This window comes from Hevea brasiliensis, chromosome 6, assembly GCF_030052815.1.
Source record: "Hevea brasiliensis isolate MT/VB/25A 57/8 chromosome 6, ASM3005281v1, whole genome shotgun sequence".
NCBI classification, from domain to species: domain Eukaryota; kingdom Viridiplantae; phylum Streptophyta; class Magnoliopsida; order Malpighiales; family Euphorbiaceae; genus Hevea; species Hevea brasiliensis.
Genome location: NC_079498.1, coordinates 101753179 through 101774576, shown reverse-complemented (window position 1 = coordinate 101774576; position 21398 = coordinate 101753179). Strand labels below are relative to the sequence as shown.

Genomic DNA, 21398 nt, shown 5'->3' with positions numbered 1-21398 from the left:
CAATTGATCTGGATAATGGCAACATTTGCGAAGTGAAGAACATCTTTTTTATTCATCCAAGAAAGGGCTAAATCAGGTTGAAAAGCAAGATGCTTTCTTGTCCTGCTGATTTAGAATTAATAATGCTAGGGCTTAAAAAAAAAAAAAAAAAAAAAAAACCTGCCGTTGCCCTTTTCATCTCTGTGAAACAAAATTTAGTTTTTTTGGGAGCGAGTGCATTTGAGGTGTCTATCCTAGGTATGCAAAATTCAATTGCTGATCAATCCATTACCTACTATTCTCTTTTGCTCTAGTGTTGGCTGGGTCTCTGGCTAATGGTGGAGACCACTGCTCTCACCAAGGTCGCTTTTACACAGGGGACACAATGCATTGATCTTGAACCATTTGTCGACACAGTCCACATGGAAGACATGGGAGCAAGGTAGCTCCCTCAGCTCATCATCATCGATGTATTTATTCAAGCATATACAGCAAAGCTATAACATTATCAAAGAGGGAAATGAGCATATTAGTTTTGAAGTACTTGCCCGAAAGCAAAATATTGGGCCTATTTCTCTCATCTAGAACAAATATGTTTGTACTGTCTCCAACCATAAAAAAAGGGAAACTGTAACCTTTTCCATTTCAAAGAAAAGAGAAGACTTACTAAGCTAGCATGAGAACATTTTCTAACATCAACTCTATAATGAGTACCTACATGCCTACCATTTAACTTACGGCATCTTCTCCCGATATTGCACGCTCCTTTTTGGTCCCTGCAGCCAAGACTCCACCTTCACCAGTCCCTGCATTGTCATGATCATTGACATTCTCACTCTTTTGTAACTTGAACTTGTAGGTTGGCAAACTATTGATAGATTCAACTGTGGCTCCTTTAGTTTGAGAAAAATCCTCCCGAATTTCAAGGAGAGACATTATGCAAGGCAAGCAGCAACAAATTGTTGCACATAGTATGAATGGCATGGCATATCCTATACAGCTAAAAGTAAGGAACACTATACATAATCTGCAAGGAAGCCAAGAAACACTTGCAAGAACATGGAATCAAAATAGAACACGAGCAAACATCAAAAAATCATACTTGTACAATTTCGGAGCATCATTGGGAGTAGAATGACCTCCAAATATCCACACATTGCCCACAACAAACCACACTGCAAAGAAGCAATCCAAGGCCATCTTGAAATGGTTCATTAATCCATTGAGCCTGCAAATCAGAAACCAAATTTCAGTCAATGACGACATTTACAATTTACAAATGGGATTATTTGCGTTCTACCACCTTGACTTTGACTGCTTGATAGGTTATTTCACACAAATTTATGATCTTAATTTAGTGTCTATTCTGCCACAGTTACAGTACACTCCCTCCACTTTTCAATTTTGGGAACCCAAAACTAATATTCAGTTCTCTATCAGGTTAACTAGTATTCTGGTTGCAGGATAATAAATAGCAATCTAATATCTGTTGCTTTAGGATTCTCATTTTGATTAGAAAGCAAATAGGACTTGCTTATGCTTAGGTGATCATAATTCCAAAACACCCTCAAAATTCTCTTGAAACAATGTCCAAACAACACAGGTCAAACTTCAAACTGCAGCTGCAATGTTAGCTGTGTTTGCAAGAAATGGATAGCAAGGAGGATAACAAGAGAGAGATTGAAAACCCTACATGCTACACCAGGAGGGATAGTTTGACAGATAAACTTAGACCCAAAGTGAACATCACTAAATTCTAATCTGAAGCTTCAAAACAAAAGGCATACTACTGTAAAATAAACATTACAGCTGCTGTTTGTAGTATTTGATCCCACACCAATGCAAATTAAGTTATATTAACCTCAGTGACAGATTGGTTAACAAATAGAGGGAAAAGACAAAAATATGAAATTAGCTAAGACTTTGTATTTTCCAAAAATCTGAAAATGCACTAAAAGTAAGTATTTTCCCTTCTTGTTGCTTGACTCACCGTTACTACTTCATCAATTTCACCAAACATACCACAAAACAGCAATTAAAAAAATGGAACAAGACAATTATAGTTAACCAGAAAAAAAAAAATGAAATGGCCAACAATTATAAATGAATAAGACATTACCGTGCACCTAATTGTCTAGCAGCTTGACCATTAATTGTGGTTGATTCAGTAGAAGAAAAGTTCTCCTCATCTGAAGCTTGAGTAACAGAAATGACTGCATAAGATGAGTCAGAAAGACTGTCTTGGGAAGAGCCTTGATGTGACTGAACAGAATCTTGTTGGGAACTCTGGTAGCAGTTACGAAAACGCCAGTAAAGAATGGGAAGTCTTGCAACACAACCAGATGCATAACCCACAACCCATGCAAATAATGGGGCTTGTGGATTTTCATCTCTCGACAGCGATACAACAACAATAGAGGCTATAATCTGACCCACAGTGACAAATAGCTCAATGGAAATCCAGAGCGCAGAGTTCAATGGGCTCCTGCGCCGATGGTCATAGCCATCCCTTCTCCTTGTAAATGCTGAACTTCTAGAGTTTAATTCATTTAAGGAAGATGAAGAAATTTGATGAGTGGGGCCACTTGCACCACCTGATGATCTATCTTCATGCTGAGGTAAGTCAATTTCAGGAGGCCGACCATCATGAGATGAGCTTGATGAAGCATCATCATTTCTTGTTAAGTCGATTATGTGCTTGGTCACTTTGGGTGTTGCTATTTGGTTTAGAAGAAGTGTCATCCATCTAAGTTTGACAACCAACTTAGAAGGCATGAAATCATCAGCTGGAAATATAAAAGTTTCCAAATTTTTGCAAATTTTCTTCAAATCATTACTGAATTTATCTGTTTCTCAATGGGCTTAACAAGGACAATAACACTTGGCACTGCAAAATCTTTTTAGATTAGATTTTTTGTTTTTCTATAAATACAAGCTGTCACAAAAACAGAACTAGCGTAAGTTTCTCAAGAACAACATCACCACCATAGATAATTTAGATAACTATCATGATGCTGCAAAAGTGAGAACCCGAGCAGGCTTGGCTCACCAAAGACAGAAAAAGGAGAAGACAATAATCAGACAAAGCAGCAGTTACACCATATAAATGAAACTCTTTTAACTCAAGACAAATAAACTAACTTCAAAATTATTTCATGGCATCGCCACAGTAAACGAAACATTCCCTCTTTAACTAACAAAACACACTCCGATAAAGCATCAAATATTAAGAATATTTTGTGCAGAAAACCTAAATCCACAAACAAATTCACAGAAAATTGAATTCAAAAAATTGTCTCATACATGGAATGCAATAAAAATGCAAAATTTAATCTGGAACACTGCAAATTGGCCATACTCATTACATTTTCAAGTAAGTCCTGATTTTGTTAAGCAAGTAGAATGCTGATCAACACAAAACTGCACTAACACTCCAAAACGGTAACACCCACCAAATATATAATCCATTTAAAGCAAATCGCAGATCAGATGCATAAACAAGCCTTAAAAAATAAAACCCATAAATCAAAACATCATTATAATAATATCATCAAGACAAAGTCAGCTACAAATTAGAATTCTTTAAGACCTTGACTTGAATATACCAATAAAATATCAAGGATCACTCCTAACAAGAAGTTTAAATCCACTAATAATTTCTCAAAATCAACGATTAAGTCATTCTTTACAACTAATAAATCAGCTTAGATGGGAAAGAGCAAAATTTGAGATATTGCACCAGATTTATAAAATGACGCAAAGGATTAAGAAGCTTAGACAAAAAGTGCTGAAGAAAAGGCATTGACGCTCGGTCTCTTTTATTTTATTTTCTCTTATTTTCTGGAGAAAATCTGGCGTCAAACTTTTCTACTCCATTTGCTGACGCTAACTCTATCTGAGAGAGGGAGAGAAACGTTTCTTTTTTTCTTGTAGTTTTCCTTCCTCTTCTTGGTGCTGTGAAGAGAGCTAGTGTCAGATTTGGATTTGGTAGTATAGTAGGGGAATCTAGGACCGTTCGATTTGTCGAAGATTAGATCATCAAGGTGGGGTCCATTCAATCGTTTGATCCAACGGTTGATATCAATTAAACTTTGATAACTAAATTTTTAAGGACTAATATGAGATTTTTGCCATACATCAAGTACTTAGCTGTAAATTACGCTTCTTAAAATAAGAGAATTACTATTTAGGATCTCAGTCATTAGTTACTGCAAGCACTCAATAATTATTTTATATAATTAGACAAAATTAGCAAAGTATAAGAAAATTCAAAAAAAAAATTCTTAAATTAATATGTAAAAATTAGAAAAAAAAATAAAAAAATTTGATTAAATAAGAAGGACTAATTTTATTGAATTTGGAGTCAATTAATTTTACAACTCACTTTAATCAACATCAGTCAAATCTCTGGTTTTATTTTTAAGAATCTTTATTAGTAAAGATAAAATTGTTTAAAAATAACAAATATAAAACTCTTTCAGTTATCTAAATATAATTAGAATAAGTTTATTTTATATGAAAATTTATTAAATACTTATTTTATTAGAATTATGTTGAATTTCAATTATTATTTTTAAAATGTTATTTTTTTAAATCTTTTAACTCCATATCAACTCATTTGTAATTTATTTTATATTATAATGTGTTATTGCACAGTTTAGTCATATTTATTATGAATATTATTATAATTATTTTTTTTGCTATTAAATAATTTTCATTCCTATTTTTTTGTAAAATAATAATTAAAATTCAATTATATTTAAATAAAGAAAAATGAATGATTATATGAATCATTACTATGCTTCATAAGCAACTTGATAAAGAATGTAGTTACAGCAGTAAAAGAAAGTGCAAAAGAGGGCAATCATCCATGAAATTTGCTAGAATTAGAAAATTTTTTTTTTTAAATAATTAGATTTGCTATTAAAAAATGTATTTTTAAATAATTCTAAAATAATTAAATAATTTTTTTAACATTCAAACTGATGCTTTTAAAAGGTAACTTTATTTTCCAACTATAATATCAAACCAGCCTTAATTTATTTATTTATTTTTCATTATTCAACAATCACTATTTAATTTCTTTATTTTAAAAATTACATTAATTAGTTTTTCATGATCGTGAGAGGTAAAACATGTGCATCGGGTGCACCTATTAATCTCTCAAGAGTCATTCAGCATTCTACATGCATTAAGAGTGAATTATCACAGGTCACAGTTTACATATATGTTACCTCAAGTTAATTGAAGCTTAGCAGAAAAAAATGGCTACAACTGGTAGTGGATTCTTGCTAGTTAAACTGCACGTCCAAGGCCCGGCCTTTCAAAAGAAAAAAAATCAACCAAATGAAAAAAATTATCAAGGATGAGATGCGTATGGCTTCACCATCATCAAGAAAGAAGATTATTTCCTAGGAATATGGTGTTTGGAGGAAGAATTTTGCTTGTGTCAATACGAACATTAATGAGAAAGCAGAAATTTAATTCTTGGAAATCAAACAGTACTGTTGCCACTGGTGGAAGTGGAAGCTTGGAGCAAGATGGCCTCGTTTACAGGCAAAACATTTTGATTAGATCATTTGAAATAGGCTTTGACAGAAAACTATCCTTGGCTGCCTTGACCAATTATTTACAGGTTAAAATTGTTTTGAACATTTTCTTCTACATAAATTCTATAATTAATCTTGAATGTTTGTTTTGGTGTGTAGGACACTGCAATTGACCATGGTAGAGTTATAGGGCTTTTGGCAGATGGTTTTGGTTCAACACCAGAAATGAGTAGACAGGATTTAATGTGGGTAGTCTCCACTTTGCAGATAGTAGTGAATAGCTATCCTTCCTGGTAATTTCTGTTTCTGCAGCTTAATTAATTTCATACCATTGTTTCTTTTAGTTTATTGCAGCTTTCTGAACTGCAGCAAACCTGGAGTGTATCTTTCTAAACCCTTCTTTTAACATTAAGTGCTTCATAATTAATTATATTCTATCCTCATAATCATCCATTAATACTGTTTATCCACTGCAAGGCTTGATGTTGTTCAAGCAGACACTTGGCTTTATCCATCAGGACAAAATAGTTTAGGTCGTGATTGGATTGTTCGTGATGGTAGGACAGGAAATACTTTGGCTCAAGCAACCAGGTTGAATTTCTTTTCTTGATTATCAGTCGAAAGATGATTTTCTTTAGTCCTTATTTGGTTAACTCCCTAAACTTGCATTTCCCCCTGTTCTTTGAAAAATTGATATCTGCAGTCTAAGTGTGTTAATGAATAAGAAAACAAGTTATCCAAGCTTAAAAAGGAAATCAGAGAAGAGATAGCTCCTCATTTTAGGTATTATGATCCTATCATTACTAAGGATGGCAGAAAATTGCCGCAACTCGATGTTAATACAGCAGATTATGCTCGTACAGGTTTAACAGTAAGTCATCTATATGAACTTTCTCCATACTTCAATAATTGCTTTTGCAGTTTTTCAATGCTTGCCTTCTTTAACTTATTGACTGTATTTACCTCAACTACAGCCTGAATGGGATCAGCTTGATCTCAATCAGCATGTGAACCATGTTCAGTACCTTAACTGGATTCTTGAGGTAGGCAGTTTTCTTTCATTCTTCCTTTTTTTTGTCTTTTTCTCACAATTGAATGAGAATTTTCCGTTCTTGTCTTTCAGAATGTTCCCCGCTCTTTCGTAGAACATCACAAGCTTTCTGCCAGAACTTCGGAGTACCGGAAGGAGTGCAACACAGATAGCGTACTGCAGTCTCTAGCTAAAATTGTTAAAAATGGCGTCTATCATAATAATAATAGTAATAATGTGATAGAGTTGGAGCACTTGATCCTCCTGGACAATGGATCCGAAATTGCTAGGGGAAGGACCATTTGGAAGCCAAGAGAGATTCCAGCAGAAACTGCCAGCCAGCATAAGGAATACTGCATTAGTACTTCATAACAGATCTATACAGCTCCACCGGTATTTTATATGGCCCGGAACGTGAATTTGGACTCTCTTGTACTTTAATAATTGAGCTCCAACTTGTTGATTTATTGAGCCTTTATTATGTAAACCTTCATTTCGTTTATCTCTCACCATCGCGTGAGATTATATTTTCTAACAAAACTCATTAATATAACTCTATTCGTCAATTACAAAATCTATCTATATATAATAGATAAAAATGTGGTGGGGTGAGGGGGGAGAATATTAGGGGGAAATATTAGCCTAATTCAAATTGCCCTTCATTATTTTTAATACTTATAATTATATTTTATTTGTATTAAATTCTACTTAATTAAATTTTTATTATAATATAATTAAAATAAAATTTTATAAAAATACCTTCATCATTTATATTATTAACAAAAATAGAAAGGCATTTTATTTTTATAAAACACCTTTTAATAAATTTTGATAGATTTCTATTTTTATTTTATAATTATTTATGTAAAAATATTTTAATACAATTATATTTGAATTTATGTAACAAAAAGAAAAAAAATAATTTTTGTTAGCCAAATATATAAATTCTTTTATTAATATTTTTGAAGTTTTTTTAATTTAATTTCTTATAAGTTCATTAAAAAAATATATTTCATATAAAATGAAAATATATTTTTTAATTATAGATATATTTCTAAAATTTTTTATCATTGCATTAATATATAAGTTAGTTCTAGTTAAAATTAATTAATAAGTCCTATGTAAACAATATATATATATATATGCAATAACAGAAAAATGTTATTAAAAAATTTATATTCATTGACTTATAAAAATATATTTAATTAGTATGTAATGTAGAATAAAATTATGAGAATCTAAAGTTTTTAAATAATATATATGCATAAAAGAAATTATATGTATGGGAAAAATATCTAAATAGATAAATATATATTATTTAAAAAATTAATAATTAACATAATATTTAAGTTTAATTATAAAATTAATATAATTACTAGGATGATTAGAATTTATTATACTATTTTTTTTATTTTAAAATGATACATTATTAAAAGTTTAAAAATATTAATATGTGTACATATAAAAAAATATAATAATTTTTAAATTTTTTTAATACTATAATCTTATCCTAACTTAATAAAAAGTAAATATGTATAGAATATAAGAATTAAGAATTATACTTTGAATATTAAATTATTATTTCAACTTAATAAATTTAAATTTAAATATAAACACAAATTGATGTTTTGATTCAAAAATAGTTCAATTTTTATATAAATTTAAGCATTACATCATTTAATAGAATTTTTATTTATTTTGATTCAATATTTTCTTTTATTAAAATTTTATGTTTACTTCTAGAAAAATAATTATAAAAAATTTAATTTAAAAATACATTATAAATTAATTTAACAAAATGTTTTACTATAAATCAAATAATTGTCTATATATTTTGTTACCATAGTCATTTCAATTAAAAATAATAATATACTAATGTCAGTATTTTTTATTCTATTAGTATTGATTTATTATTTATAAATAATTTATTAATATTAATATATTTATTAATTTTATTTTTAAAATTTTTCTCCCATTATAAAAAACTATAAAATTATGTAAAATATTATATATGATATAAAAATTAATAATATTGATACTTATTGATATGGGTAGATATTTGTACACTTAGAATTCCCAGGAATGTCCATATGTTATTGAATTTTTATCTAATGGGAGAGCAGGAGATTAGTTGGTAAATATAGTGGTCTCTCAAATTGATGATAAGTAAATATAATAATGTATTACAGCAGTTTGTTGCTTCCATAATGATACTGCAAGGTATTATTTGTTTGATTTTTGAAAAGTAAAAGGTGAAGGAGTGGAGATGTGAAACAAATTGCAATGGATAGAGCATAAAGCTTCAAAAGATAGATAGTTCCACCAATTAGGGCGTAATATGATTAATCTTTCTTCATCTTTAAACTATAGAAAGTAGAGAAATCTCAAATTCGAGTCTCTTTAATTACCTATTTTAAGATAATTCAATTTTATAGTGAAAAATTAAATAATTAACTCTCATTACATGACCTATCAATTGTTATTCGATCCATTAAGTCTCCATTAAATCTAAAAAAAATTAGATAGGTCCAGAATAACAAACTAAACAGTATATTATATTTCAAATTTTGTCTTTTTTAATTTACTGTTTGTCGCTTTAATGTGTGATTACAAAGACGTAAATACAATCCGTTCCATTTCCAAAGCAAAAGCCTTCATATAGATATAAATTGCAATACAAGAGTCCGTTTAACATTAAGAAACAAGATAGTGTGTAGGAGAACCCTTGATGAAGATTCCCATCATTATGCAGATGAAGATTCCCATCATTTATGCAGTTGGATAAGAAGGCTGCATGGCAATTCCACAAAGGCCTTCCTTAGCATCAATATCTCTTTCCATTCTTATGTATCCATTTTCACCCCAGCTAGTTCCCCATGAGTTCTTGACTAGCCAATACTTGGTTCCATCATCAGTTGTCCCATATCCCACCGCAGTAACACCATGATCCAACTCAGTTCCACAATCTCCGGTGAATACCCCACTCGAATAATGTTGAAAGGCAGATTCACCCGCATCAATGGCAACAGAGACTGGTTGGTTTGCCACTGCCTTGAGTAGTGCCTCCTCATCGTCGGCAGGCACATCTTCGTAACCGGTGATCTTGGCAGCATGATCTGATGCCTTCGTGGAGTTGCAATTTCCATCAACTCCCTGGTAAGGGTAATTTGCTTCAGTGGTAAGGCCATTGTTTTGGATAATGAATTCAAAGGCATCATCCATAAGACCACCCTCACAACCTTGGTCCATTCCACTTGTGTCACAATCAACCAATTCTTGTTCTGAAAGAGAGATCAACTTCCCAGTTGAGAGTTTTGTGATCCCTTCCATTGCTGCCACTGCAGAAAAAGCCCAACAACATCCTGCAATTTGCATACCATTCACATAAGAGCAGAGGTTTCGACTAGTATACAAATGAACTGAAAATGTACAAAATTATTAGTGTTTACATGACAAGTTCATGTGACTTACCACATTGACCTTGGTCTTTGATGGGGGTAACGGCTCCCTTGGTTCTCCAGTCCAGGCTAGATACAACTGCAGTGACATTTTCATACCTGAACGACTTTGTTCTGGATGAGCTTGGATGATAAGACATCCTGTATCCATTATGTGAGGCACGAAATTCCTCATTAGTGAGATCTGTAAATTCATTGATCCCTAGCTTGAAAGGCTTATTCGCAGCCTTGTTGAAAGATTCAATGAACTCCACATTCTCCTTGAATATCTTGAAGCGTTTCTCCTTCTCTGTGCTGTCTTCATACGCACGTCCATATTGAGCCATCCACATCTCATGCCTCTCCTCCATTGAAGCTTCAAAGAATGAGAGAGACCAGCCTTGGGAAGCCCAAAGCCCCACTGCAAATACTGCCAAGAAGATTAGTTTGTTTCCAAGTAGTAGAGCCATTGCACCAACAGAATGAAAAAAAAACAATGTAGGCGATTGTTGAAAGTTTTTAAAGGATATGATATGTGTATTTAATTGAGTACATGTAATATATTTGATACTGGAGATATTTATAGGTCCTGAATAGGCTTCTTCATGTTGTTTCTGAAGCTGCATTCCTCATGATTACCTGGTGAAACAGGCAAGTCGTAAGGATTTGTGAAATTATATCCGCGGACGCTGCGTCAATTTAAGTCACTTTTGTATTGTTCTGAGAAGCAGCAGAGTTCATTTAACTAATTATTAATTATGCTATTTAGACAAATGTTCAAATGTTATATATATATATATGTGTGTGTGTGTGTGTTTGTGTATAATTTTATTCATTTGGCTTTGACGGGGACTCGAACTCTTCCAATGTCCTGTCTCATCCATAACATGTATCTTAAAAAATGTTTTTGAGTGATTAAGGGCCTTCGGTGAAAATGGATTTGGTTCACAATGGACAATTTAAGAGCAAAAGAACTTGCAGAAAGAAATAACATTTGAATGTAAATGACAGAAATTTTATCTGCTAAATGTTGTTTTGGAGTTCTCTTTTGTCCGTCCCCTGCTTCATTCTTGACCATGGGCCCTTAGCATGTCTATGATTGACCTCATATTTAACTCAAACAGAGGTGTCCTACACTTGATCTGTTTGAGTTGTGCTGGTGCAAAAATTTTGAAGAAGAATAATTAATTTATTAGTTTCGAAGCCAGTCTATTAATGATTTACTAGCAAACCATTAGCATCAAACAAAATGGTTCTGAATGGAGAATTATTCATTTTGAGCATACAGTACAGAGATTCAACAGAAAAATCCAAACCCACTTTTAGAATTCAATTTGAGAAGCCTAATATGATATTTGCAACGTCATTTTATCAAGTCTTACCCCATTACTTTGGTCACCATAGTGGTCTCAACAGTTTATGAAGTAACTGTTCCATAAACGAAAACAGAATCAGATGGCATTTATTTGTCTTTATTCTAGGTAGTTTACACTGAACACTAACCATAATTCCTAGGATTTCTTACATAGCCACCAGCTTTTCTTGGCTAATTTTTAAATTGAGTTTTGTTGTTCTACAGATTGTACAGTGATTTCTTTAAAATTACATTTCGAAGTTACATATTCAATTACCTCCTCAACTTCAACTACTAGGAGAATGTTCAGCATTAAGGTTGAAACTACTTTTTTTGGAAAAGTAGATGTTGGAAAAAGTAATTTTCAAATAGTTGTTTTTCTCTTTTGAAATTATTATGACTAAAACATGTTAAATTAAAATCTGAAGGTCTCTAATAAAAATTTTTAAGATAGTGTTCTTCTCAATAGTAACTCATACAACAATGTCAAACATGACCGTAAACCTATTAGCAATTTGTAGTTTAAAGTTTATGACTGGCATGCAACTTTGATGCCTGAACTTGGGGTATAAGTAGAAGTAAGATTGAAAGATGGAATCACCACCCATTTAATTACCATAGCAAACCTTTATATACATACAAACTGCAAGTTCAATACGAGAGTTTACAGAATAAAATAGTAGCACACAAAATAGCTTATATTTTTAAGATTTAGATCTTTAAGGTCCACCCACCTATACTTCGCTGCCATTTATGCAGTTGGATAGGAAGGCTCCATGGCTATTCCACAAAGGCCTTCCTTAGCATCAATGTCTCTTTCCATTCTTATGTATCCATCCTCACCCCATGAAGTTCCCCAAGAGTTCTTCACTAACCAATACTTGGTACCATCATCACTTGTCCCATACCCCACTGCAGTAACACCATGGTCTAGTTCAGTTCCACAATCTCCTGTAAAGACCCCATTTGAGTAGAATTGGAAGGCAGATCCACTGGCATCAATGGCAACAGAAACTGGATGGTTAGCTACCGCCTTCAATAGTGCCTCCTCGCTGTTGGTGGGCACATCTTCATAACCAGTAATTTTGGCTGCATGATTAGATGCCTTCCCTGTGTTGCAAGTGCCATCCTCTCCTTTGTAGGGGTAATTGGCTTCAGTAGTTAGGCCTCCATTTTGTATTATGAATTCAAATGCATCATCCATAAGGCCACCTTCGCAGCCTTGATCTTCACCATTTGTGTCACAATCAACTAGTTCTTGCTCCGAAAGAGAGATCAACTTCCCTGCTGAGAGCTTTGTAATCCCTTCCATGGCTGCCACAGCAGAAAATGCCCAGCAACATCCTACAATATATTTTTGTACAAGTTAGTAAAAAAAAAAAAATATATATATATATATATATATATATATATATATATATATATATATATATATATATATATATATATATTAAAGACGAGGCAATACAAAATGTGCTAATGTGCCTTACCACATTGGCCCTGGTCCTTGATGGGGGTAACGGCTCCTTTCTTCCTCCAATCAATGGAGCTTGGCACTGCAGTGACATTTTCATACCTAAACGATGATGTTTCTGATGACTCAAGATTGGAAGACCTTTTGTATCCATTTCTAGACGCTCTGAACTCTTCATTGGTTAGGTCTGCAAATTCATTGATGTCTAGCTTGTAAGGCTTGTTCCCAGCATTGTTGAAGGATTCAATGAACTCCACATTCTCGTTGAATATATTAAAGCGTCTCTCCTTCTCTTCATTGTCTTTATAAACACGTCCGTATTTAGCCATCCACATTTCATGCTTCTCAGTCATGGTTGCATCCTTGAGCGAGCGTGACCAGGCTTGAGATGCCCAGATTCCCACTACCAAAAACGCCACAAAAATTAGTTTGTTTTCAAGAATTGCAGCCATTCTGCGAAGTGAATATAATATTGCTGTTCAGGATGATGATTAATGTGTTTGGCATACTAGTCCTTTGAGAACTCAAGGTATTTATACTTGTGCATTAACCTTTCCATAATATTTCTCCCAAATCGCATTCCCATATTACCTGGTGAATCTGGCAAGTTGTGTATGATATGGACAACTGAAGTTGGTTTCTTGACGTTGCTTCTTTCTATGAGCTTCACCTTCTATGTTACCTAGTGTTTGTATTGTTGTGAGAAATTGTATTTCCTGTTTATGGTGAGTTTATCAATCCAATTATTAAGCTGCATTCTTATTTGGCCTGTTAGGCGTTGGTGCGAGACTGATTAATTTTCTTTTGTATTGTATGAACAGATTTGGTTCACACCAGGCATGCATCAGCAAGTATAATAGTAGAAGAAAATATAGAAAGAGTCAATAATCCTAAATTTTATTTGTAATTTAAGAGTCTATCTATTTGCTTCAGCAGTAGTTGCGGTTAACTATGGTATGCAGTCCGAGATAGGCCTCTATCAATAGGTTGGTTCATCGAGATTACACATCGATTGCAAATGAATATATGTAAACTTATAAGAGCACGCCTTAATAATATTGTTATAATTTTATTAAGGAGCCTGTCCATTTCCTCATATTTATAATCAATGTGTATTCGATTGAAAGGGTAAAAGCTGATAGCTGAAAATCTTAATTTTAGCAGTTATAATTTTTAAAACTTCTGAAAGTTTATTCCAAAGTTATATTTATCAAACCATTAATTAGCTGTTAGAAGGCAGTAAAAGCCTAAAAGCTTCTTAAGGAAAATTGTATGGACACCGTCATACTGAGGCCTAAGGAGGCAATGGCGAGAAGAGAATACTGTGCTGGCAGGTTGTTAATTAGTTTTTTTGTCAAACACCATTTGTATATTATTTAAATGAATAATAATATGACTATATACTTATAATTTATTTAAAATATTTTAAGAATAACTTGTAAAAAAATTATAAAATATAAAAAAAATAAATATGAAGAACAAATATAAGGAATAAATAATAAGATACCAATAAAATGTATATAAATAAATTCTTATAAAATGAAGATTATTTTATGATATTTGTGTAAATTGTTCATTATTTTCTTTTAATACCTTAATTATTAAAATATCATTTGGTCTGAGAAAAAATTTTGATCGGATATTGTATCTTTTGTTTGCATTAGGAGGTGACTAATTTGATTTTTATGTGTGATATTGATTATATAGTTTATAGTTATGACTTTTAGTTTTTCTAATATTAATTAAATTGTATCTATTGTTATATTTTCTTATTATAAAGAATTAAGGATATAATTTATAATTATAATAGAAAATAAAAACATTGTTTTGGTATATATAATTTATAACTGTAACTCTTAATTTTCTTAGTATTAATTAAATTATAACTATTGTCATAAATTTTTTATTAAATGCCTTACAATTTATCAGTATTTACATGTTACAACATTTTGTCAATTGATTTTGTTAACTTGTTAGGAGGAATAAGAGTAAAATGGACACATAGGGAAAAATTTTAATAGTGTGACTTGTCATGCTGTAAAGTTCATTATATTTGTTTATTATATAAATTTTTAGAAAGTAAATTTTCTGAAAATATATTTTACGGAGGAATGTGAGTTAAAGTAGTCTTAGTTTGTTTAACATCATCTCTCACAATCATGTGGAATCCACTCTTAAACTTTTTTTCCGTGAGAGAGGAAGCAATACTTTTGTGCGCATTGCGAATATTCTATAATCTTCCCTCTTTATCTCTTCTCTTTCTCAGAAGAAAGCCAATTTCTTGGTGACAGGCCAGGATGGTTGGGGTGTGTAAGTCATAACTCATTTATATTGAAAGACTGCAGTTTTTCCAATACTGCAATGTAATTCTTCCTGTTTCTCTATCAATCCTTTGTCGAAGAGGTTTCGAAAGATATATAATATACTATCCTTTGAACTTCATTTCTTGCTGAACACAAGAAACCTCATCGGTCTAGCAATATGCTTGCGCAGTTATATTGTTGATTGCATACTTTCTCAGCAGAAGCTCAGCGAGCTCCACTCTTTTGGCCTCCTCATTTGAAAGGCACGAGAGTAAAAACTCAACACAAGTGTTAAGGATATGGAGGCAGCATCGATCCCCTTGCATAAAGGACTTGATAAACCTTTTTCCTCCAGCTTAGAAAAACCCTTTTTCAGCAATTCTTACGATTTCTTTGGTTGATAATCTCAGGATTAATTGCTACCTTCGTGCATGGTGTACCATTGATTGGCTTGACCATTGATTTCACGGCTCAATTTAAGCCCTTCACCACAAATTCTAATGAGCCCAAGACTTAATTAGATTTAATTGATTACGGATTTAATATATAAACACATGATTTCACCTATTTTACACAAAGGTTTCATCGTACACGTTAAGTTTTGAATTCACCATAAATCAAGTCTAGACTGATGAAAAAAATAATCTTGCTTATTTTTCTTGGGTTGGGCAACATCGTGATGAATTTGACCACATTGAATTTCACCGAGCTTCTGTTTCCGAATTCACCAAGCTTCTGTTTCCTCCAGACACGATTGAATTGATGGAGAAGAAATATCAAATCTTTTCGATCATTGAGATCAAGTCTATGATCCAAAAATGAAGTTCTAGTGTGTGTGTGTATATATATATATATATATATATATATATATATATGTATTTGATTGAATTAAATGTAAAAATTATCTAACATTTAATATATGATAAAATCAATAAAATTATGTAATTTGGAAAAAGTTATAAAAAATAAACAAAAATTATAGATAAAATGTACAGTATAAGTCATTGTATATCCTGAAAGAAAAAGAATTTGCATACTAAATTTCATTTCTAAGTAATATTACGTCTTCCAAAGGATTAAAGTAGTAGATTGGCTTCTTTAGACTTTAAATTAATAAAAATTGATATGGGACCTAAACCTAACCATTTGTATCATTGCATACCTCCATAGCATGATGGGCTAATTTAGTCTAAGTCTAAGCCATTATGATTAGTTCAAAAATCGATAATTAAAAATTTTAATTTTAACATTAACTGCTATTACATAACTCAAGCTATTGTAGCTAAAATTAATAATTGGGAGTTTAAACATCAAAGAGTTAGCTCCCAATCCCCAGCCATTCAGTCAATAACTCAATAATTGGGAGTATTAATAATTAAAAAAAAAAAAAACTCCCAATACCTCGTAGATTGCTGCAATTCTTTTTTAATGGGGAATTGAAAAATGAATATTTAAACATGAATTTAATAAGTGAGTAATATGTCTTCAGCCTGTGAACTAAATTAGGCCAGACTAAATTACTGCACTTTCAAAAAAATGGAAAATGGAGTCTTAAGAATTTGCTTCGGATGTAACCAAGAACTAGCAACCTATACAGATAGAATTGCTATACCCATAGCTTTTTTTCCTCTAGACAAAGAGTAGTTCTCTCTAAAATTTCTTTTCTACATATTGGGAATCTTTTCCTTTAAATCTTACAATAGATTTTTGATATCCTGTAGTAGCCAACAAGCTTTTTAAAACTCCCGCTGTGCTGTGGGTTTTTTTTTTAAATATATTTATTATATTAATATAATTATTAAAAAAATATTTTCTTGAAAATACATTTAATTCTACTTTACAAATTTATATAAAAAAAAATTATATTGCATATTATTTTTATGTAAATCATAATTCAAGTGAAATAAAAGTTTAATCATTCACTATATTATGTGTATATACTTTAATTTAAGATAAATTAATATTAATAATATAACATTTATTATTTACTTATTATAATACATAGAATAAAAATTATAATTTCATAAGAAAAAAATATTTAATTGTAAAGTCTAATTATAAAAGAAGATTGATGGGTGAAAATCATATCAAATATTAATAGAATTTTAAAAATATTTTATTAATATTATGGGTAATTTTATAAATTTATAGTGTTTTGATGTTAGTTTACTGTATATATTAAGTTTAATAGGTTTTAAGAATTTTAATAAGTTATCATTAATGTAACACCCCGAAATTTTAATTTTTATGAGCATTTTGGTATTTTAATTTTATTTAAATTTTAGGAATTTTTTTGAGATTTTTCGGATTTTAAAAATCGGGTTCGATTTTCCGAAAATATAAACTTTGATGATTTTTAAAAATTAATTTAAAGACCACGTGGCAAAACTAAAAATATATTTGGAGTCTACGTATTTTTCTGAGTTTTCTGGAATTTTTTTCGGAATTTTTGGACCTCGTTTTCGGTCCCGAGGCAGAGTAAAAAATTCAAAATTTTATATTTCGAATCGAACCGGCCGAATCGAACCGGACCGGATCGGACCGGTCGAATCGGACCGGCCCTTTTCCTTCTTCCTTTTCTTTCCCCGCGCGCGCGTCCCTCTCCCTTTTTTTTCTCGTTTCTCTCTCCTCCCCTCCCCTGCCGTCGGCCAGCCGCCTCCCCTGCGTCCTCCTCGCGGCGCGCCTCACTCGTCCCAAATCCGGTAGCCGCCTGCATCTGGTCGGAAAACGCGCGCGATCTCCCCCCTGCGCGCGCCGCGCCGCTTCGACTTCCTCGGCCAAATCCGGCCGATCCGGCCACCAATTGGACCGGGTCTTGTGTCCAAAATCATCTACTCGGCGAGAGCTTTCCATAGACACCAAGAACGCCGAAATCCATCGAGCGGATTGTCCGATTTTTGCTCGGGAAGATTTTAGCCCATTTCGACTTTTGGGCTAGATTTCTCGAAAACCGTGAATCCCACGAGAAAACCGAGGCCACCAGCACGCTCCATTCGTCGAGAGCTTCGCAACGACATAAATTTCGAATTTTTCCGACACCGTTTTTCGGTGGGTCCCACGGAACTTCGCAGTGTATTTTCGAGCATTAAATGAGCTTAGAAAATTCTAAAAAATTTATGTACTAACCCCCGTGTTATGGGCTTCGTGTATGTATCCTCGATTCGCGAAAATTCGACAGTTGACCGGGTCTGCAAATTTCGGGCCAGACAGACCCGTTACCGGAAAAGTCCCCGAATTGGACCGAGGTTTTGGCTAGCCCCCCATTGTCAGATGTCCCGAGCGCGTTCCCGAAGTCGGAATCGGCAAAGGTAAACCCGAACCTTATTTTTTCGTAATTTTCTAGTGCTTAAATAGGATTAAAAATCCATAAAATATTCGTGGTAGCTTAGAAAATTACGATTCTTTTTGCAATAGCTTAGTAATATTGCTAAGGACCGCGGGGCAAAGTTTTATAATTTTTAGAGCTTGTTTGGGCAGTTTTTTGTAAAAAATGATCAATAATAAGGACTAAATTGAAATTTTGCATATTGTGATGGATGATTGATTTGATGGGCCCAGGAGGGGCTGTGTGATATGATTGAACTATGGATATATGGATTTTGAATATAGAAGTGTGTTTTGAGCCATTTTGCAGGTTGGGTAGGTCCTAGGTATAGGGGAGACTCTGCCGGATTTTCGGCACGACTTAGGACATAATTGGTCTTTTTCTTTGTTTGTATTGAGTCAGATTGTATTAAATAATTGTAATATAATTGTCAGGTGAGCCGGGACAGCCTTCTTCCTCCGCCCAGCCGCCACAGTGATTGTCGTCAAGTCTGTGAGTAAAATATTAATTTTAATTGTAATTTCGATATTATTATATGTTCAGCATGCCCATGCATCACTTATATGCATATATTTATGTAGTTAAACTCGAGGCATGAATTATGTTGCATTCATAACTGTTAATGTGCCATGAATGTTGTTGTGGTAATTTGGAGCAGTGTGCGTGCGTTAGCGTGCGTGTGATGTGGTGTGGACTATGGATAGGACGGGGCAGTCGCGGCTTGAGTAATTCGCTGGGACCCGATCCTTCGAGGGGTAGTCACGGCTTGAGTAATTCGCTGGGACCCTCGATTTGGTTATTAAGTGGAAGTCCGAGCTTGAGTAATTCGCTGGCACCAGGTTGGATTTAAGAGAGTCAGATAGGGATCACCCATTTGTTATGATTGATACTACAGGGTGTGTGAGTGCTCCAAATTACCTTTTTGATGTTATGATGTGAAAATGTTGTTTATGTTGCATTTCACTCTACAGGGTGCATTAGTTCAGATAGTTATAGAGATTATAGTTAAGATTGATATTTTACTCTCTGAGTCGAACGCTCACTCCTGTTTAATATTTTTTTTCAGGCTACAGGAGGATTTTATTTTGGTTAACCTGTTTTTCTCCCTCGCAGGTCTATTATTACTGTTTGTATAAACTTGTTAAATCTTAGAATTTCCGCATGTGTTAGAAATGTTATTTGATTTGGGTCAGAAAACTAAAGTATTCTATTGGGACATCTAAACTTAATATGCTATGCAGGTTTGATGGATTTTATGAGGGAGCTAATCTCCCATTTATTAATATGTTGATGACTATGTGGAGGGTGGTGAGCTCCCCAATTGACTATATATTGTGTTTACAGTGGGTGAGTCGAAGACTCCCAGTGGTAAGTCCATTTTATGGCGGACTCTGTCCGCTTGTTTTCTTGATATTGGGCCCAAATGGGCCTTAGAGTTGGGTTAATGAGCAGTTAGGCTTACTACGGGCCTCGGGGCTTTAGGTGGCCTGTGTCCTAGTCGAGTTCAGCCAATAGGTTGGGTCGTGACAAATGTGGTATCAGAGCTTAGGCTCCAGATTCTTAGGGAATGTTGTCTAAAGTGTTGGGAAAAGTCTAATAGGAGTCACATGCGGAAAAATAGGGTCCATATTCGTCTTGCATTGTCGTCTTTGCTTCTAGTTTCTGCTTCATATATTGTGTGTAAATATGAGTCTATAGAGATGTTAAATGTGCAGTTTTGAATTTTGTGGGCTAATCTCTTGAATTTCGGGAAAATGCGTAGAAGCGGAGAGGCGCCACGCACTGTAACGGATGTGCACGACGAGGTGTCAAGACAGATGAGGCGCTGCCAGGAGGCGGGGTAGGAGGCCTAGAGTGCTCAAGTAGAAGAGCTACCCAGCTCGAGAACAGTCTTTCATGGCACAGGGTCCCATGGACCCCATGACAGCTACTCTAGCTTGTCTGCAGAGAACCATCGACATGATGGCGCAGTATATGGTCCACCCTCTACAGCAGCAGCAGTCCACCGCACCAAGAGGGGAACCGTACAAACAGATCATAAATTTTAAGAAGTTGGTGCACGGTACTTATGATGTGTCGACGATGCATATCGATTTCGGATTCTGCATGACGAGCAGAAGTCTGATTGGTCGATAGAAGATTGATAGAGTGTATGCAGCATGTCATGGGGCCCATGCCTAGACAATGGATGAATGACTACGTGTTACCCCGGATGGAGGGTTTGACATGGGCTCAGTTTGTGGAACTTTTTATCAATCGGTTTGTGCCAGAAAGCTTCAGAGATCAGAAACAGTGGGCCTTTGAGGCCCTAAGGCGAGAATGGCAGTGCAGTAGATGAATATGCTCTGCAATTTCTGGAATTGAGCAGATATGCCCCTACAACAGTAGCTACAGAAACTATGAAGGTGAAGAGGTTCCTGAAGGGGCTTGACACGAGGTATGCGAACCTGGCCATTATGTCGGATCAGTCTTTTGATGTGGTGGTTGATCGAGCGCATGATTGAGATTAGCTATCTTTGTGGATGACAATGGAAGAGCAAAGAAAAGCGAGCGAGAGGTTCCTCAGGTGTCCCTTCCATGGGTACTCCGGATAGTGGTGGCCAGGGTAATTATAGAGGAAAGGGTAGGAGCAAGAGAAGTGGTTTCAGACACAGACCACGAGGATTCAGACCAGTGCGGATCGGCGGTGGTCACGATTCGAAGTCTGGCGATTAGTGCAGTTCAGATCCTCCTTGGCACCTTGTGCACAGTGTGGAAGAGCACAATCAGGACCATGTTTGATGGGATCGAGTATGCTTGAGTGTGGCCATGGGTCACTTTGCTAGAGAATGCCCCATGTTGGCCGAGCCACAGATGGGGTCACGGGGTTACATTGCGAATGTTCCTCGCTGATTGTATCCGGCGCTTCAACATGGCGGCGATCGATTCGATGTATGGTGAGGACAAG

At 34.0% G+C, this 21398-nt stretch overlaps 3 protein-coding genes and 1 pseudogene across 3 annotated transcripts; 1 reads left to right on the top strand and 3 right to left on the bottom strand.

Annotated features, from left to right (window-relative positions):
* Positions 1 to 35: 35 nt before the first annotated feature.
* On the bottom strand, positions 36 to 3924 carry LOC110632008 (E3 ubiquitin-protein ligase At1g63170). Its single transcript, XM_021780087.2, is given in 5 exon segments — positions 36 to 323; positions 326 to 476; positions 718 to 1006; positions 1082 to 1207; positions 2099 to 3924. Coding segments are annotated over 5 exon segments (1278 nt in total). The 5' UTR covers positions 2755 to 3924; the 3' UTR covers positions 36 to 267.
* A 1319-nt stretch (positions 3925 to 5243) lies between these two features.
* On the top strand, positions 5244 to 6930 carry LOC110631997 (palmitoyl-acyl carrier protein thioesterase, chloroplastic-like; annotated as a pseudogene).
* A 2195-nt stretch (positions 6931 to 9125) lies between these two features.
* Positions 9126 to 10466, bottom strand: LOC110631967 (senescence-specific cysteine protease SAG39-like). The gene is made up of 2 exons (XM_021780021.2): positions 10030 to 10466; positions 9126 to 9920 (listed from the first exon to the last, which is right to left on the bottom strand). The coding sequence occupies exons 1-2, from the start codon at positions 10463 to 10465 to the stop codon at positions 9328 to 9330; spliced, it is 1029 nt and encodes a 342-aa protein (XP_021635713.2). The 5' UTR covers position 10466; the 3' UTR covers positions 9126 to 9327.
* A 1467-nt stretch (positions 10467 to 11933) lies between these two features.
* Positions 11934 to 13342, bottom strand: LOC110631968 (senescence-specific cysteine protease SAG39-like). The gene is made up of 2 exons (XM_021780022.2): positions 12840 to 13342; positions 11934 to 12693 (listed from the first exon to the last, which is right to left on the bottom strand). The coding sequence occupies exons 1-2, from the start codon at positions 13273 to 13275 to the stop codon at positions 12101 to 12103; spliced, it is 1029 nt and encodes a 342-aa protein (XP_021635714.1). The 5' UTR covers positions 13276 to 13342; the 3' UTR covers positions 11934 to 12100.
* Between the last annotated feature and the right edge of the window lie 8056 nt (positions 13343 to 21398).